Here is a 27,713-nt window from a genome sequence, read left to right on the forward strand (position 1 = left end):
CCGGCTGCGGGCTCGCGCCGGCGGAGCTCGCGCCGCCTTGCACCGCCACCGCCCCCCCCACACCCCTTTCCCGCCTCCCGCCTTGCGCCGCATTGCACCGCGCCATGAGGGTGCAGCTGGAGCGCTGCTGCGGCGAGTGGCGGGAGCTGGAGGAGGAGTTCCGGCAGCTCCAGGTGAGGCGCGCGCTGAGGGGCAGGCGGCGGGAACGGCCCCTGAGGGGAGAGGGCGGGAAGGAGGGGGGGGGGGGGGGGGGGGGGGGGAGCGCGAGGAGCCCGGCCGTGAGGTGGCAGCGCCACCCGGGTGTGTGTCCGTGTCCCCCTCAAGCACATCGTCCCCTCGCGTCCCCTCACATCCCTTCACGCCCCCTCACGCCTCACACAGGCATCCTCAAGGCGATCCCCAAACCCCAACGGCTGTGCTGTGGCTCCTCACGGAGACGCTTCAGCTCATCTCACGGTGGATGGTTTAGCTCCTGTCCCCGACACACCGCCTGAGGTGGCAGGGTTGTGTGTGGTTTTGGCGAGGTTTGTGTCGCTGGGACAGTGCCTCGCCCTCCAGCAGGAGCCTGAGGAAGAGCTCGGGGCTGTGGGGTGTTGAGGTTTTGGGGCAGGGACGGCTGCGGCTTCGTAACCCTGCCTGTGGCCCCTTTGTGCTGTGGGAAAACGCCAGTTGTCCCGCAGTGACTTATTAATTGAACCCTACGTGTGAACACACGAAGGCAGCGGTGGTGGTGTTGGATGTGCCTGCCCTTGGTCTGCAGGCAAACCGGGCAGTCACGGCCCCAGCTCTGCAAAACTTGTATGCCAGAGTGCAGGGATGGCTCCCATGTCCCCTCCTGGGGAGCTCGTAGACTTGGGACAAAAATATCTCTCTCTTTGGTATACAGGACCTCTATTTTTCAAGGCACGATGCTTCCTAGGTGGAGAGCTGTGGCCACGCCTGACCCTGCAGGAGGGTATTTGGCCTGTGGATTGTCTGTGTTAGGGTAAAGACAGCTCCTTGTGCTGCCAGCGGGTCCCCTTTGTGTGCAGTCACTGCTCTTGATGAATAAATAACTGAAGTATCAAATGTTGTGTCGTTCTAAATACCAGCATCACCTTTACATCATTATCCTGATGTTTTTGGCTAGCGGTAGAGTTCACCAGTTCTCAACTTGGCGTGTTTGCATTTCCAATAAATAGTTGAGCTTTTTCGGCAAAGAGCTTCTTACCCCTTTCAGCAGCCTTTCCAAGGACACGGTTGCAGGACGTGCAGAGAAGCAGAAGGAGCTGCTGGGCGATCCGCTGAGCCCCGGGGTTCTCAGCAGAACCAAACCGATCCTGCGGTGATGGGCGCTGCGGTGCCTGGACACGGTTAGGTTGGTCAGTGAGGTTTTCGGATGGGCTAGTGGAGCTTGTTTTATATCGCTGCTGTAAATAATGAACAGCCAGGTCCTAGCGAGGAGGAGAGCAAAGATTTGTTTTGTGTGGCTTTAGCGCTGTGTTTATGCCTAAGGAGAACTGGCAGCAGTTTTTTGTGGTGTTACCTGAGATGTGCTGGTAGATAAAGCAAATGGGCATTTAACCCCTCTGTTCCCTCCTTGACACTGACTCTGCAAACTGTCTTCTGAGTTCTAGCTCTTAAAAAGAATATTTTTCTCCTTAAACCAGGGCTAATGTTGAACTTCCACGTGATGATAAGGGGTCTGGCTTTCAGAGGGCCCTGATGCAAACCACAGCATGCCCGGACAGGGACTGAACTTGTACGGGTTTGTTCATGGTGTGGAATCCTCCATGTCGGCTTTAGTTGCTAACGAAGTCCTTGTGCACCTCCCTGCAGTGTTGGAGCGGGTTGAATGCAGGGTCCGGGACCTCCTGGGCCCGTTGCATCCTTTTCTCTGCTGGGCGAGCTGTGGCATGGTTTTGGATGTGCTGGAGGAAGCAGTGGGCTGTGCTGGAGCAGCAAGTCATGGGGCTTGGCGTGGCCACAGTGGCCAGGAGGCTTGTCTAAATGCCAAGGTTTTGTGGTCACTTCTATAATGTTTTTTTTTTTTTTTTTTTTTTTTTTTTAACTTCTTCCTCTGGGTCCTCATCTCCTTTCCTCTTTTTTTCCAGATTGAATCTGGCAGTGAAATCAGAGTTCCTGAGCTGTGATTTCTCCCCCTCCCCCCCATTTACAGGGGATGGATGGGATCAAACAGATCAAACATCTGCTTTGTCACAGGGTGGGCTGGGAAGAAGAAAGTCCCAGATGGGGAAAGCTTGGTAGGAAGAGGAAATGAGATGAATGGGGAGAGGATGCTCTCTCTTTTGCAAGAACTTTTGTTAGTGTTCTTTGAGCTGTGCTGGTTTGGTATCAGCCCTTGGTTGTCTGCCTGATGGATTGGAGGCTGCTGGAATGGGCTGCCATGGGAAACCCCTCCCTGGGTGCCTGTTAACTCCCCAAAAAACAGGGCTTGCTTCCCTCACATGTGAGAATCCAATGCCACCCGTAACCCAGAAGGGCTCGTCCTACCAAACCTCTCTTCTTCTCCTGCAGGAAACGCACAAAGTTTACAGGCAGAAACTGGAGGAAGTCACCAGCTTGCAGACGGCCTGCAGCAGCTCCATACACCGGCAGAAGAAGACTTTAAGGGATCTGAAGCACAGCCTGCAACGGTAAGGGGAGGTCTGAAGGGGGGAGGAGGCAGGACTGGAATGTTTCTGCTTCCCAAAGGGTAGAAATGTTTGGGTTTTTAGCAGTTTGATATGTAGTCTGCGTCACAGGGGCAATTTTGCTCCATATAAATCTTGAGTCACTTCCATTTATCGCAGTCAGGTAAAATGTTTGTAACCACACGAGGGATTGAGTCCTATAAATAAAGAAGACCCGGTAAATCTTTGGGGGAGGCCGACTGGGTTTGCATGCCTGCAGTAGGTGCAGGATTTGCAGCAGGGACTGGCTCTGTCTGTGAGGCTGCTCACCGGGAGCCACCAGCTCAGTTCCTTGCGTACAGACCTCAAACACCACAACTTGCTGACCTCCCTATGCTCACCCCTCTGCTCTCTATTTTACATTAATTGGTAAAGCTGCAATTTGCAAGTAAATCATCAGCTGTGCGTTTGTTACATCCTGAGATGTTTTATGCCTGGAGAGCTGCAGCCTCAATGAAAAGTTTTGCTGAGCTGGGCCTGGCCAAGACTTCTGAACATCCCCTGGATCTCAAGCCTTGTGGGGTTATCGGGGATAACTTTGGGGTCTCCAGGGAGGCACAGGCTGATGCCTCTGCTCCCTGCAGTCTTTTTTGTGTGTTGTGTGTGATGGTGGTGTCTGCAGGCAGGCAGTTTGGGGGATTTGGAGGGCTGGTTGCCACAAACTTAGCTTGTAAATCCTTTCTCTGCAGGTAGAACAGCAATGGTGAAAGGTAGGATCACGCAGAGCCCTCCTCTAGCCCAGCACTGCCCAGCTGCACCCCCTGGCCTTCCTAAAATGCCTGATTTCAGCAGCGCGAGGGCAGCAAGAAAAGCAAATTGGAGGTCCCTTCCCCCAGCTGCTGTCCTCTGTCCAAGCTGCCATTGATTGCGTGGGGGCTGCATCAACCTTTCGGTTTAAATGAGTTTGACATCCTTTCAGTGGTGGCTCAGAAGGATGCGTGAGGTCTTTTTTGTTTTGTTTTTAGAGGCCGTACAGTGAGCTTTTGTCCTTCGTGAGGAGTTTATGGGGTCTGGGCTTAGAGGCTTTCCAACCCCAAAGGGAGTTTGGGGAGGATCAGTTTGGATGCTGTAAGGGCAGTGCCTGAAACCGCACGCAAACTTTCCGAAGTGGAAGGTGCTCCTACAAAAACAGCACAGTGTGCCTGAACAGCTTCCCAGTGGAAGAGGTGCAGAGTGCTGACACTGAGCTGAGGTGAAAGAAGCTGGTTTGTACACCAGGCAGGTGAAATAACCCATGATGACACAAAACAGGCAGCGAAATAATATCAGGGCTAAGCCAAATGTTGCTATGGAAAAACAGGAGAGAAGTGCACAATGGCATAAATTTACAGATAGCTTTTTACCAGCATGAACTTTCTGACAAAGTCCTTTTCCCTTAAATAAAAAGGAGGTAAAAATATAAAGGGGAAGATCTTGTTTCCGTGTTTTTGCAGGTGCAAGCCCAGAGCTACTCCTGAAGAATTTGCTCTCATACAGCAGATCAGCACCCAGATCAAAGAGAGGCAAAATGCCTTCTTTGACATGGAAGCCTACTTGCCAAAGAAGAACGGGTAAGTGCTTTGCCAGGAGGGGCACGCACTCCAGGAAAGCTGATCTTTGAGTGTTCACAGCGGTGTTGTTCCCGCAGGATAATGTGCATGCTGAAGAAATACATGTACAACTGGATTAGTCATAAATCTCTTGCTGAGCTGCTGTGTCAGTTGTACACAGAATTCATTAGCTGGAAGTGTATGTAAATGTGCTGTGTGTAGGCACAGGTTTTCTTGTTAAAATAGTAGTTAAATCTGCATCTGTGAGAGCTCATGGAATTCACTGTTCCACAGTGACATTTTCCTGTGCTAGTTTTTCAAAGACAATCAGTATGAAATTTCCCCCCTTTTTCATTTATTTAATTTTTCTTCCTCCCAAATATTGCTTTCAACTGACTTAACGTTTGTACTTCGCTTTAAGTGGGGTTGCTGGGATGTATTTTGTTCAGTTGTCAAGGGCTGTGCAACCCTGGCGGTCAGGAGATGCTGATGCGGAGTAAACCGAGCCAAGGGACTTGATTTCTACCCTTGATTTGTTCCTTTCCCCTTCCCAAGTCTGCTGCTTCTGTGTCTGTGTGGTGAGATGAGCGTTTTGGGTGGAAATACCCTGGAGTGGGGAAATGATGTGAAATCAAGAAGATGGTAAAAGGTGCTGCAGCATTGCGGGTGGAGTGCTCTGCTGGAAACTTTTCTTCCAGTTTCTCCACGTTCTTTTTATTTTCTGATAGTGTATAATAATTATCTCACCCTTAGACCATAGCATGGAAAAGGGACCAGGAAAAGAAACCTTTTCTCTAACTTCTTGGAAATGCTGACTGAACTTCCTGCATTTAAATCTTCTTTGGTGGTCTGTATTTCCAGTTTGCTTTAATTAAAAACCTACAGCAAAATGCGTCTTGGGCCGCTAAAATGATCTCTTCAGCTCTGATCTGTGTCAGCTGTGGTGGTCAGAGCAAACAAGACTTAATGTGGGTCTTGTTTTTTGTCTTCCAGTTTGTACTTAAATCTCGTGCTGGGAAATGTGAATGTAACCCTCCTGAGTAACCAAGCAAAGTAAGTGAGCGTTTCCATATGGGCGCATTTGGGGCTAGCAGGGGGTGTTTGCTGAAGTCCAGGGACAGGAATGGTTTTCTCTTAGACCTGTTTCAAGGTCATCTGTCAGGATCAGGTAAGTCAGACTGAGACAGGCCAAACTAAAGCTTCCTGTAAAACTCCAGTGGGTTTTGTCCCTCAGTCACTTTTAAGCCCAGTCAGGGCTGTTGCCTTAGTTATAAGGGAGATTCAGCTGGGTTTTGCAACAAAAAATAATAAACAAAAATAATATTGTGAGTTCCAGGCATGCAGGGCTCCAGAAAATGGAGATTTCTCTTTATATAAATATGAGAAATAAAGAGAGCTGCTGCTGCTTAACCTGGCAACCTAGAAACCAGCTCTTAGGGACTGAAACTGTTGAGTTGTTTTGCAGCATCACGGTCATGCAGGTGAAATGCTGCTTTTCATCACTGCTAGCTGATTTTCTAAATGTTTTAAACAAAATCTCTTGTCTTTTGGTTTGTGATGTGGATTTGTATCTGGGTTGAAAAAAAGTGAAGCCACATTCAGTAAAACCTTCATTTACACCCATGTGATGCGTGACGTTCCCTGCTCTGTGCTTTTTTCCTTCCAGGTTCGCCTACAAAGATGAGTATGAGAAGTTCAAACTTTATCTCACAATCATCTTGTTACTCGGGGCTGTGGCCTGCAGGTTTATTCTTCACTACAGGTAAGCCTGCATTTTTTTACTTTCAACCAAGTGTTTTGAATACAAATGTGCTGGATTAGCAGCTGATTCATTTGAACTAATTGCCAGAGACCAGGAGATGGGTGCAGGCTGTATTTGGGCTTTGAATAGTTGTGGTTTCCCCAGCAGGGGATCTTGTGTACCTGTTTCTCAGTGCAGGCAGGACCTGTATTTTAGCTGCTTGTTTTTTCTTGATTAACATTTTAGGAGTTTGTTATAACCAACAGAAAGCACAACACGATAATCCTGATCTGCTGTTTTTCTGGTGTTGCATTGTGCTTGGGAAAGAGTGGTGTGTTTTGTTTGCAGGTTGTCCCAGGTAGGTACCAGCACCGTGCTGCAGCTCTGGGGTCGCAAACACCACACAAGAGAGCGTTTGCATCAAATGGTTAAACCAGAAATGTAATCTTTAGGTCACAATAACGTATCACCAGCAAGCCTCCACTATTCAGTTTTGCTAAAAAAAAAAAAAAAAGAAAGACAAAAACAAAAACCAGCCAGGTGTTTTAGCTGGACCCTTCCATCAACGTCTCTGTGGATTGTACCAGGGACTGGTGCTGTCTTATATGGAGGCTGCCCCAGATCCCTGTGGCTTCACGGGGCTGCAGTGGCAAAATAAAGACTCCTTTTACCCCCAGAGTGTAATGCTCTTCTGTTCTTTTAGTTGATTGGATTTATAGAGATCTCATTGAATTAGCCTGGAAATGCTTCTCTAAATTGGATCATCTGGTGCTTCCATGGTGTTTTCTCTCCTTCAGAAGGAATTAATGTCATCTCTGCATACCTGCTTATCGGCTAAAGCTCTGCGGCGTTATATCATTGGGCACTTCCCAGGGTAAAGGACTCTCAACTTGGCAGCGGTGCCAATACCTGTGGCTCTGCGTGTGGATTAGAGATTCCCAGGACAGGGGCTTTGTGTCCATGACCTTACTTGGGCAGGCTTTCATCCTCCCAAGGGAAGGGAGGGAAAATAGGGGTTTTGAAATGTTTTTCTGTAATTAACAGGATTTCTTTTTACCGTGCTTTTTTCTTTTTAACAGGGTGACAGATGAAGTGTTTAACTTTCTGTTAGTGTGGTATTACTGCACGCTGACGATACGGGAAAGTATTCTTATTAGCAATGGATCAAGGTACTGTGCCACCTGCAGAAACTATTTAAAGCATGAAATGTCCATAAAATTAAAACAAGCAACAAAAGCAGATTCAGTTTGGTGCTGAAGCCCAGCAAATCTGAGATGTTGATCCCTCTCTGCAGGGTCTGTTGTCCCTGTTCCTCTCTACAGTTTCTTCTAAGGGCAGATGTGGCTGTCTGGGACTTGCGTAGGGAGGAGAAGGCACAGATTCTGCAAGTCCATAATTTCTTGGTCCAGGGTGTTGGATGTTTTTGGTAGCTATGGGTTAGTTGTAGATGTAATCTGTGTATCTGGGATGTAATTGTGCGTGTTTTCAGTGACATGACCAACCCAGATGCTGACTTTGTACCTTCTCGTGTCTGTAGTGGTACCTGTAGGTATGTTGGTACGCTGGCATAAGCTTGTGAGAAAAAGGGAGCAGGAGCTGAGTCACTCTGGTTTGTGCCATGTGGTCACCGTGATTGCTCTGCGGGTCACTGCAGCGTGTCCTGAAGTGTTTGACTAAATTACAGTTGTGTCAAAGGAAAATTGGTGGCTAAGAGGAAATAATTGTATAAAGAGCTGGGAACACGAGTTAAGTGTTGGGAGAAGTAAACTGAAGGGTGATCCTTGCTCCAAGCCCTCATTTTTTATGACACCCTTAGTAGGAGCATCCTAAACCACCCCTCTTTTATCTGGATTTTTATTCAGATTTTCTGAATAAATCAGATCAGATTTTCCACTCTCCTATTCCCATTGCATTTTGGCACTGAGCTCACTGCTCATGCAGCATACGGGGTTATCAAGTGCATCCTGAGCATTACTGGAGCAAGAGAATGCTGGAAGGAGAAGTCCAGCTTTTCTTCTGAGACGTTTACCTGATTAGTTGCATAGCCCCACATGCAGCTCTTGAGGAGCTTGGGTGCTCCCAGCAGGGCAGCCCATCAGAGGAGGCTGGCACTGGTGATGGTGCAAGGACCGCTGGGTGTGCGAACCCTTCTCAGGGCGTGGGTGAGCCCAGAGAAGTTATAGGAAAAATCAAAATGAAGCAAACCTCAAGCCGGCTCTTCCTGCTCTAGCTGCAGTTGCCTTTCTGGCGCTGTTGTCCCTTCCCTCCTCCCACAAGCCCTTGGAGCAGCAGGAATTTCAGGGCGTCTTCTGACTTCCCCAGCAGCCTGGGGAGGGAGTCCTTGTCCTGGCTGTGGAGAGCGATCACTCGTCCTGCCCCTGCTGTGCCTCTTGCTTTCACTCTGGGGGAGCTTGAAGAAGTTGCTTAAATTTGCACTTGCGTAGCCTGACCTGGAGCCTTGTCATAGATCTGAGCAGTAACCTGAAGGTTGTGTCCCCGCTTTTCATCATCCAGATGGGCTGGCACAGGGCGTGGGTAAACCACAGCCATCACCACATCTCTTCCCAGGCGTGAGTCTGCATGCAGGCTTGCTGCTGGGTGAGTGGCTGCTGCTGCAACGCTTGCAGCTCCCTGTGGCATTAATTAACGAGGCTTCTGATGTGTCTCACTCGCAGTGCATGTGCCTGGTACCGGTCCTGGGGAGCAGCCGTGATGGAGATGGGGTGGCAGCAGCCAGTGTGCTCCATCCAGCCCATGGCATTTGTAAAAGAAAATTATTTCTGTGCAGTTTGCTGGTGTCACAGCTAGCCACTAAAAATGAGGGAGGCATCTCCCCACTGATCACGGAGCTTGAGGCAGTGCAGGCATGTGAGAGCTGAACACGGCGAGCTCTGGGAGGTGCAAAGGAAAAGTTTGCAAGGACAGAAATTGGCTTCCCTGTGTCCAGCAGAGAAACCTCTGGTTGCCGTGGGCTGCCTCGGCTGCCCCTGCTTGTCATCTGGTAACAAACTCCTGCTGTCCCTTCTTGGTTTCTTGGCAAGTCCTTTGTTGCCACCAACTTAGTTTTTGTTTGTTTGCTTTGGGCCATTTATTTATCCACGATCTAGTCAGGATTATTTTTTGTCTTTAAAGCCAGACCTAAAGTTGAAATTCATGTTCTTCGTCTAACTGCCATATTTTCTTCTGTTCAGGATCAAGGGCTGGTGGGTGTCTCATCACTATGTCTCCACATTCCTGTCTGGAGTAATGTTAACGTGGTGAGTTTGCTTTCTCCTGCTCATGGTGCTTTAAAATGTGTGCGTCATCTGAGCATATTAATCCAGTGTGACCACGTAGCTGTGTCTGCCCAGGCACATAGCGAAGCATCACACTTGTCTGATGGTACGGATGTTTTCAGTGATAAATACAACACTCTGCAAGTTTGTTTTTACACTGCTGGTTTTAAAAAAAATGTCTCCCGATTTGTATTTCTGTATAAGCTGAGCAAAACAAGCAGCATTTCTCTTCAGAGAGGGAGAGTGACGCCAAATGAATTTTTTGGTGCCTTATCACCCAGACTGTAAACAAACTATAAAGCAAAAAAAGCAAGTTACATTCCAGTGTGGTGGTGTTGGTGAAACAACACAGCAACGCACCCTGTGTGTGGTTCCTGCATGACCCACTTCAGCTTTGTTTGGCATGAACTGATAAGTTAATAAGTAAAAATTGTTTTAAAATGTGTTTTTGTTCTGAATCTCTAAGGAGATCATACAGTTGCTGCAGCAAAACGTCTGTATCCTGAGCTGGTGTTAAGATAAGGAGCACGAGCACCTCTGCTCCACTGCTTTAATTCGTAATGTGGATGCTGCTGAATGGCTTTGATTGCTGCCTAGAGGAAACTGCAACAGGGAAATCAATAAGAGGGGGCAGCCTAATCAATCAGACCGTTTGCTGCCTGCCAGGGCAGTGATGTGAGGCTGTAGCACCCTTTCTGGACTCCGGATGGGATGGAGTGGGCTGGGCACCAGCTGCTGATTTCATTTTCTAATGGGATTTGTGGCTGACAAGGGGCTGGGCGCTGCATTGTATGCTTTTCATCAAACAAATAGACTTCCTTTGTATTTTGCTTTCAGGCCAGATGGACTCATGTATCAAATGTTTCGCAGTCAATTTTTAGCATTTTCAATATTTCAGAGTGAGTATATCTTACCTTGGTATTTCATGGGCTAAAATAGTTTTCTACCTGGTACGCTTAGAAGAAAACAGATCTGCTGCTTAAATACTGGAGTATTACACTGTGCAACTATAAACAGTATCATACAACAGATAGACAATCATAAACAATAATTAAATGCTATTGGATGAAATATATCAAACTATTTTAATAATGTTTCTGATACTTCTGAATAGCCAGTGCAATGATGCTTCCATTTCTTCTCCAGGTTGCGTTCAGTTCCTACAATATTATTATCAAAGGGGCTGCCTTTATAGACTCCGTGCTTTGGGGGAAAGAAACCACTTGGACCTTACTGTAGGTGAGGTTGTCTGCAATGCTTTGTTTGCAAAATGGGGTTCTGTCAGACAGAAGGGGCAGGTTTGAGAGCCAGTGATACCGAGATGGCTTTGTGGCCATCAGAGATTTCAGATTTGCACAGCTGTTACCCCCCTGCCCTGCTGCCTCTGGTACAAAGGCAGAAATGGTGGCGAGTCTTTTATCATTCTCCTTGGGTCCTGAGGAGTGGAAATGGAGTTCTCTGATTTCCATCAACTCTTGAGGGCATTAAGATGGTTGTGTTGTTCATCTCCATCTTCATCTTCCTCCCATTACCACCCCTTCAAGTTTTGATTCTAACCTAGCTGATTATTGCTGAGCAGCAGAGGAATAATCCTTATGGGGAGGTCTGGTTGGGATGAGCTGCAGCTTGGGATGCGTCCTGGCTTGTCTGTGCTAACTCCCTCTCTTCTGTTAACCTGTTGCAGAAGGATTTCAGTCCTGGATGTGGCGGGGGCTGACGTTTCTCCTTCCATTCTTGTTCTTTGGGCATGTAAGTTGGGCTGTTCTGTTCCTTCCTTTGCCATGTGGGGCCTGGGGAGGGTGTGCTGGTGGTGCTGTGGTTGCAGTACGGTAACAAGGTGCTTCGGATCACGCATACCTGTGTCAAACAATTCTAAATTTTTGCTGATAATTTTTTTTTTTTTTCTTTTTTAGTTCTGGCAGCTATATAATGCAATCACACTTTTTGGATTGTCAAGGCATAAGGAGTGCAAAGAATGGCAGGTGGGTGTTGGTTCTGCTCAGAAAAAACACAGCAGGGGAAGAGGGGTTCTAAATAATTGTGCAATACTGTATGGAAACTTGCACCCATGGGTGACCACACAAAATGTAAAGCAGAAAGCGTAGGGGAAAGAATATTCATTTGGGTAAATATCTTGCCATGTTTTTCATGTACATGGGCATTTAACAGCAGTGGCTGCCGAGTTGGTGGCTCTTTTTTATGGTTAAATCATGGGTTAGGTGCTTAAAAACAAGGTAACAAAAGTAAAAAGACAATGAATCAGTTCAAAAATACATTATCCACTTTACTGCCCCAATGTTAGTGTCCCTTCCGCGTCTTTTCTTAGTTGCTCTCACCCATTAAACATATCTACCCATTTTCTAGCTATCCAGTTACTTCTGTAGAGCCAGACTGATCACAGATGATGGTGCATTTGACCATGTCACATCCATAGTGGTGCAGATAACCTTTATTTTGGTCAAATCCTGCTGTAGCTTGCGTGCTCACTTTGTCACATAATGCTAATCCAATAGATTGGATGTAATAATTTGATTTTCCTGTCTGTAAGAGTCCAGATGTTGAATGGAAATAATTTTAAAAATGAACCATGCCATAATATTAAAAAGCAATAAATGCTACTTAATCATGATAAAATATAGTTCCCATTTATCAGAACTAGATGCGTGGGTGTGTGTTTGCCTCCGATCTTCTTTCCTGCTGTAATAACAGATCCCTGGACTTGCTAACCAGACCCCATCAGAGCCTGCTTACACTCACCTTTTTTAATTTTTTTTTTTTAACCTTTTCTGTTTGTTTTCTCTTCCCCCATTTCCTCAGGTTTGTGTGTTGGCTTTCACGTTTCTGCTGCTCTTCCTCGGGAACTTCCTCACTACTCTCAAAGTGGTGCACACTAAGTTGCAGAAGAACAAAGACAAAGTGAAGAAGCTGTGAATCTACCAGGGTGTGCTGGGTGCCAACATGGGAACTCGGTGTCCCAGCGCCTGCAGCAGGTGCTCGGCGTTGGACGGCGCCTCCTAAACCTCTGCTACGCTGTGAACGGACTTGGAAGGACTCGTCTGTCCCCATGCTTGGTGAAGGATGTGGACTCTTCCAGCACAGACTCAGTATTAAGCAAGCATGGCTCTCCAGTCTGCAGTCCTGCTATTTATGTATATTTAATACAAAACGTGTTTGCATTTGGTTTTTCTGTGTGTATATATAGCAGCATGCACCTGCCTGGCAAAAAGCCAGCATTGGGGGAATGTGGGATTTACTGTAATTCCAGTCCTGGAATGGTATTTAACACTTTCCAGTTTTATTATTTAAACTCTGGGTATTGGATTTTTAAAGCTTTATGAACACTCCAGATTGCTCAGTAATACAAACTGAATGCTGTTTTCAAAAGCATTTGTTTAAAGCTTATTTTCAGTGGCAATACTAACCTATGTGTACTGTGAAAAAAATGCCCATCTTTGTACCATACTGCTGCTATATACACTTTTAAAAAGCTATTTAAAGAAGAGAAATCCTCTAAAATAAGCAAGCAAAAACAGTTATGAAATGGCAGGGAAGTCTGCTAGCCCTCTTCCAGGGAGATCAGGTAATCTGCCCAAGCCTAGAAAACACCTGAAAATAACCTGTAATTTGCAACTGCTTTATCCCCTTTTTAATAGCCAACACACTGCCCTTTCAGTGGTTCTTTTGAGACAGCATTTTTTCTGAAAATAGTCTTGATCAGTGGCAGTAGGTGCAGTTGCACTTCAGTTCCCATTTTCGGTACTTCTTTGCTCCCAGTGCCATTCTGGAAAGGTGAAGAGAGGCTAAGCAGAAGTATGAAATGCTTCATTTAAGTACTGTACTTGTACCAAGCGTTAAGAGAATGTAAACACTTGTTTGGAAGGACAGCTGAGGAGAAATACTGACTCCCATCCCACTGAACTCCTGCTTCTTGAATTTAGTTGAATAAGCTTGTTTTGGGGCTTTAACATCTGCAGCTCCTGAAACCCAGCTGCAGGTTTGTGAGCTGCCTTGTGCAGCCCATTTCTCAGCTATGCTGCCTTCCCTGGAGCTAGCACAAGGCCCAGACTGGGCAAATGGCTTTGGCAGGGTGATCTGAAAATTATGTCCTTCTCCCACTAAGTGTGCTCATGAAGAAATACATATGCACTATATACTTTAAATGGTTTCATTAGTTATTTTGTTGCTGCAAGGCTAGCAAAATTACCTTTACAGTGTCTGTCCTGTGGGCATGAACAATAAATTGCCGTTTGCATATTTTGAACAACTTTCACGCTAGCTGGGCTGTATCTTGCTACATTAACTTCTGACTTCTGCATACCATGTGTTGATTTTTACTTTGTCTTTGAACTCTCCATTTATGAAATGTAAATTATTTTATTTTGAGAGCAATGCTGGAACCTGCTGGATCTGAGCAGTGGACCTGGTACTCCAGGGGTGAGGGAGCTCTGCACATGGCAAGTAACTTGAATTCTGCAGCATGACAATCTCGGATTGTAAAAGCAAGGAAAGATTCCAGCCGTGGAGCTGAGGGTACATGTGGTAACTTCCTGCATCTCAATGTTTCAGTTGCTTACTGGGTAAGGTCATGTGTGGTTCTGTGTCTTTCACTGACAAATGTCTTCTTGTGGAGAAACGGTTGCACAATTCGTGGATTTTTTTTCTGTAGTTATCAAAGAGGTGCAGAAACTGATCTTTTTTAAAAAGAAAAAAAAAATCATTTTAAGCTTGTAGGGATCCATGTGCCTTAGTTAATTCAAAGCAAGTTAGGGAGAAAAAACTGACATTTCCAAGATCAAGGTCTATCCCATATCTAAAATGATGAATCATTCGAAAAGAATTTTCCACCAGCTGGTCACATAACCAGCAGAGGATAAAATTGCATGAAATCTGAATGATGTGCAGTTATCAGGCTCTACATGGAAGCATTTGTGTAACAGTAGATCCCTGGCATACAATGCCCAAGCTTCCTGACAAAAGAGTGTGTATTGTAACTGTTAGGCAAGTCATAGAATCAGAAAATCAAAGTCTGTCTTTCCCTAAGGATGGGCAGGAGTTTGCCTCAGAAAGAAAACTTTTAACACCTGTACTGTAGAAACCTCCTTCACCCTCCCAGCTTTGGTTTACAGTGGCTACAGACTAGCGACTGAACCTGAAATCTGAGATCTCACTGCAAGAGACCGTGCAAAAGAACCAGGAAATTTGAGGCACATGTGCTGGGTTTTTCAGTGGGAGCATCCATCATCCTCAAACAGACAACTGACAACTTCGTAACAAAAGGGAAAATGTAATTTACAGTTGTAGAGAGAAGATTTCAACAGTTACTGAACGTGAGTTACACAGCCAAGTATTTCCCCTCTCCCTAGCATACACCAACATTTGCATGTCATATTAAATAAGCTATATAAGTTTATTGTAAAAAACTGCTTTTATTTTATAAATAGTAGCTGACTGGAGTACTCTTTGCATGCTGTAAATTATTTTCTCTGGTGCTCTATGTTTGAATTGGAGCAACCAATGCATATCCAAAGATAAAGGCCACTTTCTGTTACAGTGCTGGGCCTTGCAAGGAGGCATCTGAAGGATCAGCTCTACAAAGCAGGCTCACAGGGAGTGGATGCTTTGGCTGTGCCCTGTGGTGGCAACTTGAGGCTAACTCACAGCACTGCCACCAAGTCAATTAGAGAACGCTAATACCAAACTTAATTCCCGTCTCTTCCAAGGTGCTGGATGGGCTGCTCTAACAAAACTTCTGGAAGATGTGTCTTTTCTCCTTGAAAAAGACTGTAAATTGTACTTACAATATGCCACAATTTTGCAGAGGAAAAAAACAGAAGCCATAGTAGCAGTCACTGTTCATTGCAATTTAAATAGTGAATCCAAGACCTCACCGGTGGTGGTGGTTTGCAGTTGGGAGCAAAAGGCAGACAGACAAAGACATGCAGCATCAGTTAGCCTTGATAAAGAGCCTTCAAAACTTTCTGAGAGCAGTGTAACAAAAGTACAAAAATATTTAAAGTTTAAAATTTTTAAAATAAAATTAATTGCAAGAATATAAATGGGGAAAAAAAGAGTCACGTGCTAAAATCTGAATCATGGCTTTTGTGCAGCCAATGCTCTCTTGCAGTCCAGATCATAACACTGAGCACACTCTCTGTTTCTTTTGGCGCTTGGCTTTTTTCATGGCACTTAAAGCAATGGTTGTTGCTTCTTTAAACACTTTTTCTATGTTCTCACGACATTTTGCTGAGCACTCCAGATAAACTTCTGCATTTATCTGCTGGCAAGCTGCTTCACCCTGGAAAGAACAGGTAAGAAAAGATGTAAATTTAATGTATGAGAGGAGAGGAAAAGTGAGATGGGAGAGAAAAAATTATTTTGTACGTCTTCATAACAGCAGGTCAGGAAGAAAGAAGCTGCCTCTTCTGAGTGCAGCACAAGGGCTTTGGAAATAAACTGAGGCACTTGCTTTCTGTTGTTTTTTATTTCTTTTCTCTAAATTGGTCTAGAAGCTGACCTGCTAATATTGTGGACGTGGTCTCAATGTTAACATTCTTTAAAGAAATGCTGAGATAGATACTCAAGGGAGGATAAGCTAGACATCTTACAAGAGGAAACTTTTTTCAGGCCTGACCTTAACTATTAAGTGATGTCATCCTTAGTTGGCATGCTTCAGCAATGAATGTAGCACGTGAGCGCAAGGTCTGCATAAATGTCCTGCTTTGTTTTGCGGGTACGCATATTGGAATCCTAACTGCCGCTTTGGAGCATCACAAGGGCCCATCAGAAATCCTAGTACACACAAGTGAATGTGTGAATCCTCATAACCAAACACATGCAATGGAAGCAGAGTAAAATCTAAAGCATTTGCATGCAAACGTGGCTGTGTGAAATCACTCCAGGCAAAACACAGTGATTTCTTACTTGTGATCCTTTTTCTTTTGTCATTGCAGTCAGCCCCCAGTTTTGAGTACTTCTGAGCTTTGGAGTGTGGATTCCAAGTCTGCAACCCACAGCTCACAAAGTTTGCATTTATTCATTATAAGCCCTGGGAATGCGGTCACTTGAGCATTCAGATTTCTATAGGGGGATTTTTTTCAGCATATTTAAGTGAAGTTTGTCTTCTTCCAGTTGTTTGCAAGCTGCAGTGCTGGCAGATACTGTTCATCTCTGTGCCGGGCATCAGAAGCATCACATCGCATGACTCGAGATGCTCTCAGCTGTAAGAGACTGAGGTAGTGTATATATTTAAGGGGAGGAAAATCAAGTGGGAGGGCTCACACAGGCGACAAGGTTTTGTGCATCTGGTGGGCCCTGGAATTTAACTGCATGCATGCTGCTGCCCACCACAGGCGCTAGCTTCACTTCACCTTCCCTCCTTCAGGCTGGTGCTTCACCTCTTTTGCGAGCATTCATCTGGTGAGCTGCTGAGGCAGGAATGATGTCTCAGCTGGCTCCCTAGAGGTGTCCGTTGCTTGTCCTGAACCTCAGACGTGGGGAGTGATGAAGGGAGTTATTAATGCAAGTGAGGGAGGATTTGCAGCTGTTCACAATGTGACAGGGCAAGCATCTAATCTTGTGCGCATGGAAGACAAGCTGAAGGTCCTAGCATGATTTAGTGGTGATGCAGTAGCAGGTTCTTTTCACGCTCTTTAGAAGAAGTGATTAATTCAGGGTCTTAGTGCACTTAACCTTGTTCCCTGGACTTGTGTTTCAAATAATTGTCTGAAAGCTGCTGTTCGTGCTCTGACAGAGGAGAAGGATGGCTTTGTAGTTTGAAAGAAAAAAAAAATAAAGTGGAAGATCAGAACAGAAAGATCATGTGACATGGGACAAACTGTTCCACCATTGACTGTTCCTTCTGTACCTAGGACAGCAATGCCCACCTCGTAACAGTAGTTGTAGGTCTCAGTGCTTAAATTGAAAACACTTGACAATACATATATATATTTTTAGATTAGAGACCTCAAGGAAAAGTTTATGTTAGAGAAGTCTCACAGATGGGTTTTGTTATTGTCCTTGGAAGTATTTACTTCTAAGTAGGGTTTGCAAAACACTTTTTCCAGAACGGTCAATATTTTTAATCCTCTAATGTGAGGGAAAAAAAAAGTTAGGACATACAATACCAATCAAAGTACAAGTGATGGAACGATGTACTGTAATAAAACTTATGGAAAAAGTCCAAAAAAGTTGTTGAGGCCTACAAATTTCTAACAGTAATAACCCAGCTGTGAAGGGGAACCAGTGAGATGTAGCAAGCTTAGAAGGCCTAGCTATTGATGTCCTTTCAGACACCCTGAGATATGCAAAAACAGTCTTCAGATGTCTCTGTTTTGGCACTAAAAATGGGTGGTGATTTGGCCGCTCAAAAAGACTTACAGAAACTGCTGTTAAATCTGACAGTCAGTATTTATCTGGCCATTCTGACTACCTAATTTTGGACGATCTGTTTATCTCTTGCAAAGATGACAGCACTTTAAATGCACTTATATTTACCTGGTTGTAGGTAATGGGTTCCTGCTTAGAAGCCCTGAGCTTACGCAACTGCTCTTTGTCTTTCCGAAGGTCTGTCTTGCAGCCGATCAGCACGAGCGGGACACCTCGGCAGAAGTGATTCACTTCAGGATACCACTGATGGTAGAAAAACAAAACTTTTACATCTTCTTTTTTTCCTTCTAAAATTTAAAACGAGCCAAGGAACAGAGTTAGCACTGGATATACGCTACAATTTCAGTGTTTCGGAAGTTGTTAATCTAGTGTAAGAGGCCTGACATGCACTATTTACATTACAGAATCATTTAAAAGTCCTGACCAAAGTCACACGCTCCATAAAAACATAGATGGTGTCTACCACTATGCCAGAGTGCTTAACATCTGTTTAAACTCCAAAGTGCTTCCCTAAAGTCACACATAAGAGCAGAACTAGGACCGAGCCTTGCTTTGCTGATGCTATATGCAGGAACACTTACTTCTCCTTAGGAGCACTACAGAAATCCTACTACAGACAAGTAGTTGCTTACATTTCTTTCCCCTCTAGTTAAATGTGCACATGATGGACATAGACCTGAATCTGCAATGCTTATGTGCAGTGGTTGTGAGACATCACTACAGATGAAGAAGTTTCTGATCTTTTTAGTATCCAGTGGACTTGAACCCAGTTCTGAGCACCTGTGTGCCATGGGGAGGTGAGTTTTAGGTCTGAGGTCTGTGACCTGCTCAGTGCGTGACGAATGATCTGTGCATCTATGCACTCTGAGTACAGGACTACTAAAAGCAGCAGCTTTTTTAGTCTTGACATCTTGTCACACATCAGGCATATGTAATTCGTTTAAAAGGTTCAAGCAATTATGAAAGGCTCTTACCTTAACCGCTACATTATCATAGCTGGTGGGGTTCATGACATCGTAACAAATTAACACTACGTTTGTGTTCTGGTAAGAAAGCGGTCGTAGCCGATCATAGTCCTCCTGCCCTGAAACACAGAGAACGTTGTGGATAAACGAAATCTCAGCCCTTAACGAGCAGTATGATGGGAATGCGTAAAGATAAATACTTGAGATCAAGGGTACTGTAATGGCACAGGCTGAAAGTTTTCCATACTTGTAAAATTCCTTCCCTTAAACACAGGATATTCCTCTTTACCGACCAAACTGATTCTTTAGAATATAAAACATGTCCTCAGGAAATTTTAATACAAGCGTTGCTTTGTCCAACTCGTAAGTATTTAGAAGCGCTTCTAATCGCCAACTGCAGCTCTCAAACAAAATCAGCAAGAGAAATGAGACAGTTATTAAAATATTTGCAATTTGGTAGTGGCTCCATTTTCCCAAATATAGTTGCACATGCAGTATGGTGATGGGAAGAAACACTGTATTTGTTAGAAATGTTAGAAATTAAAATCTTAGCAGCAAACTCGTGTTTCCTAGCCCAGTGAGCTAAGAGGAAGCAGTGATTAGCACGCTGTTCCTTTAGTACCCTTGCTCACTACAGCAGAACACAAATGATTTTACAAGACATGCACCAACACAGCAGGCTTAACTGTTCTTTGAAGGAGGGCACCACTGCAGGTCTTAGGGATGCTGCTGAATACTGGAAAAACAAGATTTTTCGTGCTTCTGATTAGTGATACTGCAGCATGTGTCTGACAAGAGGAAGTTAATTTGCTTCACACCTGTGCTCTTCCCCTTTGCTTGCGGTCACTACTGCTGTCCATGTGACTGAGCTGTAATCACTGTGTTGGGGTCTGAAGGTGTCTTGCTTTTGAGAGACCATGTTCAACAAAGTAGTAATTACCAGACATAGTTGACAGCTCAAGAAAAAAAAAGCTTTTTCACTTGAGAAGTTATTCACAGACTTATTAAGAAAGAAAAAGCTACTGAAGCAGTCTGTAGAAGATCTATTTACCACCTGAAGGCTGCCCCTAGAATCAGGTACATTTCCGTCAGGCACCAAAATGAGAGGTAGGAATGCCAGTCCTCTTCATGATCACCACACAGTATGGACTGAACTGTACGCAGCCCAGACACTGCCCTACAGGAGAGCAGTACATTCCAAGCTTTGCACTGATGTTTCAAATAAAGGGATGCTGAAAACTTCAGCGTGCTCCAACTTCATATCAACTGTTCCTGTCCTGGCACCCAGCTTGGTCCCAGTCACATCCTCATCCCTCTGGCCAACACGTTCATCTCTGGGATTGAGGGATTGTAGATACCAGCAGCCCACCAGCTACACGACTTTGTCACCTTCTGCGTTAATTTAAATGATGGATCGAGATACAGGTTAGCACAAGGTGATTACAATGCATTTGATAAACCATTACTCAGAGTGCTTGAGATGTTTGTAAAACAGGAGTATTAGGTTCAGACGGTTCTCTGTGTTTGTGCTCTGTGGGTGAGGTGCTGAGCAAAGAAGGATTGATCCCTCAAGGTTTAATCCAGAAATAATAGATAATCCACAAAATTATGCACGTTGTATAAACATGCAGAGCAAAGACTTTACTGCTTAGCCCTTCTTACTCTCCTAAATCCACCCTCTTGTTTGCGACCAATTTGCCGTTCTGTTGTTGAGATAATCCTCTAACTGCATTAAACATATCAGGTGCCAAGTGCTTTTTCTCCGAACTTCCTCTAGTGTTACGTGCCCTGTATGATTTTCCCTGCTCACATTCATGCCTCTGCAAGGGTATCTCATAAAATCCAGAGGTGCTTCAAGTTAGTGCTGACAATTTGTGAGACAGAACAGTCCCCTTGGAACAAATCTTATTGGCTTGCCTGGAGTCAGGATGGAACTGCTAAAACCACGTTCTCCTGGATAGGATAACAGAAGAGGTGTCTTCAAAGATGAGACACAAATGTGCTGTATTTCAAGTCAAAAACTATAGAAAGGGAACACCCTGTGACCTGTACCTTTCTCTTCAAAACCAACTGTGCAGTTTTGTAAGCAAACAAAATAAATGTGTAAGAAAATACGGTGCTGTAAAACGCACGCTTGGAATTTCAAACACAGAGCACAGAACAAGGTAAAATGTTCCCCCTGTGGTGGGGCAGTCAGACAGTATGTTGCTTAACTTGTGTTATGGTTGGATAATTGCGGCTCTCACCTGGAAGGAGGGGAGGCCATTCTTTCAGGGCTCAGATGCAGTTCTTCAGGTGCTGTGGATGTAGCAGGACCCAGCTCCAGCTGTGTCTGAGCATTGACATCCCTCTCACCAAGACCTCACTGAAAACATTTCCTTTCATAGCCCGTTCTTAAGTGCTGCTGCTGAAATGCAAGAAAGGGCCCGGGAGACTTTTTCTCTGTCAAGTTGCTCAGGCTGTGGTCAGAGTTTATTTGGCACAGATTTAGGTCTTCTATAGCAGAGGTTTTAAGTGAAGGCAGAGGGCTGAACCTAGGCAGTTACTGACTGCATGTGCAAAGCCCCTGAGGGCAGTTCTGCAAGCACTCATTTTTTCCCCCCACGTAACAAAAAGCACACTGTGAAAGAATCGGTCAAACAGATGCCTGGGTCTGAGCACATCTGTGGTTCTCCTCTGCCTTCTTCAATTCATTGTAGCATAAGAGACAGCTTTTAAAGCCACCAACCTGCAATTTGCTAATTCTTTATGAAGATCACCTTCCAGCATGCCTCTGTGATGTGCTGCGTAACTCCTGAGGTGGGGTGAGACCTCAAGCAATGGGTGAGGGAGAGCAGAGGAAGTGAAACCACAGGTCTCAGGCTCCCATGCGCACTCGCATTGCTCTTCCTTTACCAAATCACCCCAAGGAGGTGCCAGCCTGCTCGGTTCTCAGCCCGACCAGGAGCTCAGCAGCCCCTCCTTATAGCACACTGCCAGGGATCACTCAGTCCAGGGTACCTGGGTTTGGTTGGCTTTCTTCTCCAGTGGATGTTGTAGAGAAATGTCCAAGTCAGAATGTCTTCCTTCTAATCCATTAGTGGCTTTTTCTCTTTCTTGTACACTGTGATGTGGTATTCCTGGCGGCTCCCTAATGGCTGAGTGAGGGATGAAGGTGGACGTAAGGGGACGCTGAAGTACTGGGTGCTGCAGGTCCCATTCTCCAGTGTCTTGCACGAGGCCTCTGGGGACAGCCCCAGCAGGACTGACCGGTATTGTGCAGGTGTGTTTCGTAACACACGAAATACCACGTCATGAAGTGGCAGTGGAAAAATGCACCCAGCCCTGCCACCCTGTCAGGGCAGGGAAAGGCCTGAGACAACAGCCCAGAGACCTCTTGGAGCAGTGGAAACGTGTCTTAGGGACAAACTCCCTTACTGACATATTGCCATTGACAGGAGATGGTAAAAATAGATTCAAAATGTACCAGCAGCAGGCTAGGAGTCTACCAGTAAGTGCTGCTCGGCTTGCAGGAGCACCAGCTACTGCCACCGATAGTCAGCGTGGAAGGAAGAACGTCGTATCCCGTCACCCCAACCAGCCAACCACTTCCTACATGTCAGCGTGTTGTCTTCTAAAACCCTACTCTCATTATTTAAAATCAGCATGTAACCACAGGGAGGGGAGCCCTCACCGATACACATTAATGCACCAAACTCTCTGTGCACAGCCCGCGAGTATACCACGGTTAGAAGCTCGGCAGCTACACTACTTTGCTAGGCAGTTTTGAAAAGTTTGAGAAGTTTGAGAAGCAGACTTCTTGGCAGGCACAACACCAGCAGAAGAGGACACTTGAGGTGGGATGAGGGGCAACACATTTCAATTTCAAGCACTGCATCCCTTGCCAAGCTTTGAAAAACTACTCTTGAGTGTACTGGCTCTTAACGTCTCTCTGAAGGCCTCGTGCTGTCGTGCATCTGTCACTGCAGACCTGAAAAACCCCGTTGAAGCTTCAAGCATGCTTCCTGCCAGTCAGAGCGAGCACCCACAATGATGAGGCATTACTTCCTCCCCAGCCTTCCCCAGCCCAACGTTGCTTCTTTCTTTCTTCTGAGAAACTCCTGCGTTGAGCAGCATGAGAAATGGAAACCTGTGTCTGAATCGCAGCTCAGGCACCAACCCCACTGGCTACTCCCTTAGCAAGCAAGCAATCACAAAGCTCATTTCTCTCCCGATTCCTTTGTTGAGCACGGCAAGAAATGGAAATTTTTAATTGAATATGCAGCTGCAAAGCCTGTTTGCAGACAAGACAAGTGATATTACAAAGCTTTTACACATTGCATATGTATACCACCAACTTCCTGCAGCAGCAAGAGGCGTCTCTGATGAGGAAGGTAGAGCAGCGCGATACAGAAGTCTCTCCAAAAATTGCTCTTCTGGCACACTGTAGACTAGCTCATTAATTCCAGTTGTTACCAAAATTCGTGCCAAGAAAAAAAATACCTTCTGTAGCTTGAAATGTTTGATTCTTAGGCGCTTTGTGTGCATGTCCTTTGCCTTCAGTAAGTAGGACAAGCTCCAAGTCTCAAACTGAGCGGGACTGAACAATACAAAGAATCCTTCTAACTTGAAGCAGCCCCCAGAGCTGAACCTGTCCTTCACCTTCCCATGACTCTGACGTACATGTGGCTCTATTTAGTGTTGCTCTTAGCTGGATCCTAAAAATATTGAAGTCCTTTCTGCAGTGGGCGTATGATGAAGATCCAGTTACGCTTTTTAGAACAGATTTGCCTTCTCCTCCCCTGCACTGCTGCGTGACACTTAGCTGAAGCCCTTCGCTTCAGAAATAGATTTACATCCTTTTGATCCCTTTTAAATGATTTTACAATCATCTGAATGATTTGGGGGCCTTTCAGACTCCGAAGCAAAACACAGGTGTAAAGCTTACATTTTATAGGAGAGCACAAACAACAAATTCGGTAAGTCAGAAGACAATTCAATAAACGTGGCTGATACACAGTACTGTTAATCTGCTGTACTTCCAGTAATAAGCTGTGTGTTTGGACTCCTCCTGAAGCTCTAACTGCTGCCGTAGACCTCTGCTGCCCCAGAGCAACATCACCCAGCTGAGACAACAACCTAACGAGCTGCTGCTGCCTGACAGAGGCAAGTCAATGCAGTCAAATGCTGATCCCGAAACTGCATCTCCCACTCCGCATCCAAGCGACAGAGGGCCAGGAGCTCTCTTTTGTGCTGAACTGGACATCCTCCCTTGAACTGAGAGAAAAGGACGCAGCCCTTCGTTCTGGTCTAACCCTTGAGGAACTCAGGATCAGTTTTGTTTTATTAAAAACAGGATGGGATTAAAATGTGTGCTCAAGAGAGTTCTTCCTCTAGCATAACTTCCACCTTCAGAAAGAGGATGAAAAGCTACTTGAATTACAGAGTATGACACAGCCCTGCAACATAAAACTATGTAAGCAGCTTTGAAGTATAACCAAAACTCAGGTCTTTTCCCCTTCCAAGTAGATGCCTTAATCAACAAGGCAATGTCCTCCCTTTCTTTACGTCTCATAATCTTGATGTGTCTCATGCAAAGCGAAAGAAATGTAACAGGAAGGGAGGGCTCTGTGCCAGCAGCCTCTAGCGACTTGTAGCCTGGCAGCCATGTCACTGTATTTAGGGAGGTGAGATATGTCGGGTCTCAGGGTCTGCAGGTAAGGGATGGAAATCAGCTGCTCCTTCGTGGCAAGGAACCCTGCCAACTAGGCAGCGACAGCATCTACAGTTCCTGAAGCATGTTATGAAAGAAAATATCCCCACTCTGTTCTTTGACAGGGCGGTGCTCTGGTCCAGGACAGCATTGATAGCCGTGAACTAGGCCCGGAAAGGTGGGCACTTTCTGCTAAGTTTATACCCGAACAAAGAAATGGTGTGATAAACCCTCAGCACCAAGTTCAGCGAGCGTTCTCCACACTGCTGGTGGCTGTGGACCTTGTGCAGAGTTGAGCTCGCTGCACAACGCAAGGAGCTGGGCACTGATGTCAGCCTTGTGGTTATCACTTGTGATGTGACACATCTTGGGGCTCAGTGCCACAATACAGAGCCTGCCCTTCCTCCTGTCCCTCCTGAATCCAGCCCACCTTTCTGCAAGATTGGAAGACTCCAAAGGCAGGTGCTGGAATCTGTACCATTGTGATTTTAAGTGAGAGGGCCCGATATCAAGAATGGTATGAGGGGTTAAAATCCTGCACTGACAGTGGACAAACGTAAAAACTCAACAAGTCTGCCATGGCAAGTTCACACTAGATTTCAGCCCTTTTCTCTTCAAGACTTGGTTTAAACAGAAAAGCTTTGCCACTCAGTAGAAGTTAAATTATCCAAATCACTGGACTCAAGACACTGACACCAGAAGACAAATTGGCAAACTGAGTGCTCAGGATCTTAATGTACTGCCGTAAAGATTGGTAAAAAAACAGAAGCAAAAAAAACAACAACCTTTTATATTAAAAACCTTTAAAATTATCTATTCAGATACCATATATGGTATGCAAGAGGGTACTTTACTATTAAAAATGACTATGAATGGCATTCAGTTCTTACTTGTGTTGGTGTTAATTTGGAACAACTCTGCAGACCTGAATGCGATTTAGTGAGATGAAATGGAGTGTGTGTCAATTTTAGGGCTCGTTTAGGAATGCAGCTGGACAACCGAGCCTGGGAACTTTGAATGAAGTTGGACACAAATCAGTTCACAAGTTCCTGATACGAACACAAAGGAACTATCAGCATTTTCAATTAACTTTTAACGCTATAGCCTTTTTTTAACACAAGCCAGCTTTTTTCTCCTTTACTATTTGATCACACATGGCAGGAGATTAAAATACTTTCTGGGTTGACTGCATTACGCATTGCGTTTGGGAGCTATGTTCTAATACCTTCAGATATGTTCGCTATTTGAGGTGATTTTCCTACTAAACTGGGTTGTTAAGATACAGAACAAGTCAAAGGGTAGAGCTGCCACCAGAGAAGTGACCACTCTGCCTCGGCTGCACCTTTACGTGTTACTCGGTTACTGTCCCAAGGCCCCATGTCAGCTGCCTCTGGTGCTTCAGCACCTAGAAAATCGAGAGCGCGGGGAATAGACGCCGTTACCTGCAGTGTCATACAGGTTCAGGACGACTTCCTTTTTGCCAATCGTAACGCTGGTGGTGTACTTCTCAAACACGGACGGAGCGTATTGCTGCAAAGGGGAAAAATAATTCTGTTTAGGGAACAGCAACGCAGGGTGCCAGGGGCCAGCAGGGCCTGGTGGTGGGCTCCCTGCTCTGCCTCTCCAAGCTCCTTGGGTCCCTTCAAGCTCCCTGGGGTCTCTCCAAGCTCCCTGGGGACTTTCAAGCTCCCCGGGGCTCCTTCACCCCTTCCAAACCCACCAGGACCACGCAGCATTTCAGCCCAGCCACCGGCCCCCAGCCCCTCGCCCTGCTGGGGCTCCTCGGGGAGGGCAGGAGGGAAGGGAAAGGAGCCGAGCAAAGCCCCGAGGCTCACCTCGGGGAAGGCGCCCTTGGCGTACACCATCAGCAGCGAGGTCTTCCCGCAGCCGCCGTCCCCCACGATCACCACCTTCACCTCCTTCTTGCCCGAGCCTCCTCCCCCCTTGCTGCCCGCCGCGCCGTCGCCCAGGGCCCCGTTGGCCGCTTCCATGGGGAGCGGAGCCGAGCCGGGGGCTCCAGCCCCGCCGGGCCGCCCAACGCTGCCGCCGCCGCCGCTCTCCGGGCGCCCCGGGGCCGTGAGGCACCGCCCGCGCCCCGCCGGGGATTGGCCGCGCCCCGGGCGCCAGCGCCTCAGGTGGCTTCGGGCTCCGCCTGGGGCCGCGCTGCCGCCACCGAGCCCCGTCAGGAGAGGCCGCGGCTCCTCAGGGGAGCGGGAACCCGTCGGGAGGTGGCCGCGACGCCCCGGAGCTCCCTCAGCTCCTGCAGCCCCCTCAGCACCCTCAGCCCCTTCACCCCCCTCAGCACCCGCAGCCCCCTCAGCCTCTTCAGCCCCTGGAGCCCCCTCAGCACCCGCAGCCCCCTCAGCACCCTGAGACCCCTCAACACCCAGAGCCCCCTCAGCACTCCCGCCCGCCTCTCTCCTCACACGGACCTGGTGCCCCCATCCTCCAGGTGAGGCACCGAGGCCTTGCTGGTGGGCAACTGGGGGCCATCACGCCTCATCCCATGGAGCCTCCGCCTAAATCAGGCTGGGCTCGAGTTCTCTGTCTCCTCTCAGAGCTCCTTCGTTTCCACAGGGACCCACTGGCGCCTCAGATGTCGCATTGGTTTACCTCAAGACACCAGCAGCTGAGGGGCAATCTTCTGGTTCAGCCTCAATTTTGGACACCACACACCCGAACGACAATGGATGAGGGAAGGACAGTGGCGGAGAGGGCAAGAGGTACCCCCAAAATGCATCTTCTTGTGGGCCTGGCGGATATTGTGGCTAAATACTTGCTTTCTGCTGCATTACCTTGGAGGTATTTTCCAACCTTAATGGTTCTATAATTTACTGCTGAAGTAGGAACCAGCAGCTCTGCTCTCTGTGTGTTCACCTGGTGCCATTCATTCCAGGTGAGCTGCGATAAAAATCAAACAATTTCACGTTTTAATTACAGAGATATCAGGCCTGCAAACGCCTACTTGTAGTGTTACTTCCCACTGTGGAGTTACAGGTGCAAAGGCAGGGAATTGGAACCACCAGGTGAATTTGGCCCCAGTCCACGTTTCAGGGGGTGACTGCGTTTGTCAATGCACTTGAACTGCTCAGATGCAAATCTGACTCCATTCTGTGCAAAAATTGTGTTGTTTCTTTCCTGGAAAAGATACACAGCATGTGCCATCTCAAATAAACCCCATCATTTCTTAAGAAATCCAAATTGGCTCTAGAATTTTTTGAAATGCTACTTGTGAGAGTACTAACAAATCCCCAAGGGTATGCTATGCCTGAACGTAGCAAGAGTTTTTTTTTAATTCAACTAAGAAAAATCGTAATTCAGTGTTTCACATTTTCTTCTGCACAGTTGTGTCACTAGATGGCCTTCCAGACTGAATGCAAAACGTGATTGTGCTCCTCGTGTCTTGGAATAACCTCTCTCAAAGAAAGGCCCTGCTTTGTGCAGAGCGCAAACA

The 27,713-nt window shown here is 46.3% G+C and overlaps 2 protein-coding genes and 1 long non-coding RNA gene across 5 annotated transcripts; 2 read left to right on the top strand and 1 right to left on the bottom strand.

Moving 5' to 3' along the window:
* TMEM120B (transmembrane protein 120B) lies at positions 1-13,691 on the top strand. 3 transcript variants are annotated; one of them, XR_014618920.1, is made up of 13 exons: positions 1-173; positions 2,518-2,636; positions 4,106-4,222; positions 5,195-5,254; positions 5,868-5,963; positions 7,022-7,111; positions 9,134-9,199; positions 10,055-10,116; positions 10,364-10,456; positions 10,902-10,966; positions 11,131-11,203; positions 12,035-12,321; positions 13,602-13,691. XR_014618920.1 is itself a non-coding variant. In XM_084297207.1 (12 exons), the coding sequence occupies exons 1-12, from the start codon at positions 105-107 to the stop codon at positions 12,146-12,148; spliced, it is 1,020 nt and encodes a 339-aa protein (XP_084153333.1). In that variant the 5' UTR covers positions 1-104; the 3' UTR covers positions 12,149-13,324. The 3 variants fall into 3 exon arrangements, 1 of the variants encoding a protein (XP_084153333.1); XR_014618921.1 differs by having other exon boundaries at positions 11,131-11,199; XM_084297207.1 differs by lacking the exon at positions 13,602-13,691 and having other exon boundaries at positions 11,131-11,199; positions 12,035-13,324.
* A 1,589-nt stretch (positions 13,692-15,280) lies between these two features.
* On the bottom strand, positions 15,281-26,297 carry RHOF (ras homolog family member F, filopodia associated). The gene is made up of 5 exons (XM_084297211.1): positions 26,095-26,297; positions 25,702-25,789; positions 18,577-18,686; positions 17,711-17,845; positions 15,281-15,512 (listed from the first exon to the last, which is right to left on the bottom strand). Exons 1-5 carry the CDS (start codon positions 26,248-26,250, stop codon positions 15,348-15,350), a joined length of 654 nt encoding a protein of 217 aa, XP_084153337.1. The 5' UTR covers positions 26,251-26,297; the 3' UTR covers positions 15,281-15,347.
* On the top strand, positions 15,582-18,521 carry LOC311215841. Its single transcript, XR_014618922.1, has 3 exons — positions 15,582-16,449; positions 17,780-17,851; positions 18,252-18,521. It is a non-coding gene; the product is annotated as an uncharacterized lncRNA (long non-coding RNA).
* Positions 26,298-27,713: the final 1,416 nt, after the last annotated feature.

Source organism: Netta rufina (genome assembly GCF_964035555.1).
Source record: "Netta rufina genome assembly, chromosome: 17".
In the NCBI taxonomy this organism is placed as follows: Eukaryota; Metazoa; Chordata; class Aves; order Anseriformes; family Anatidae; genus Netta; species Netta rufina.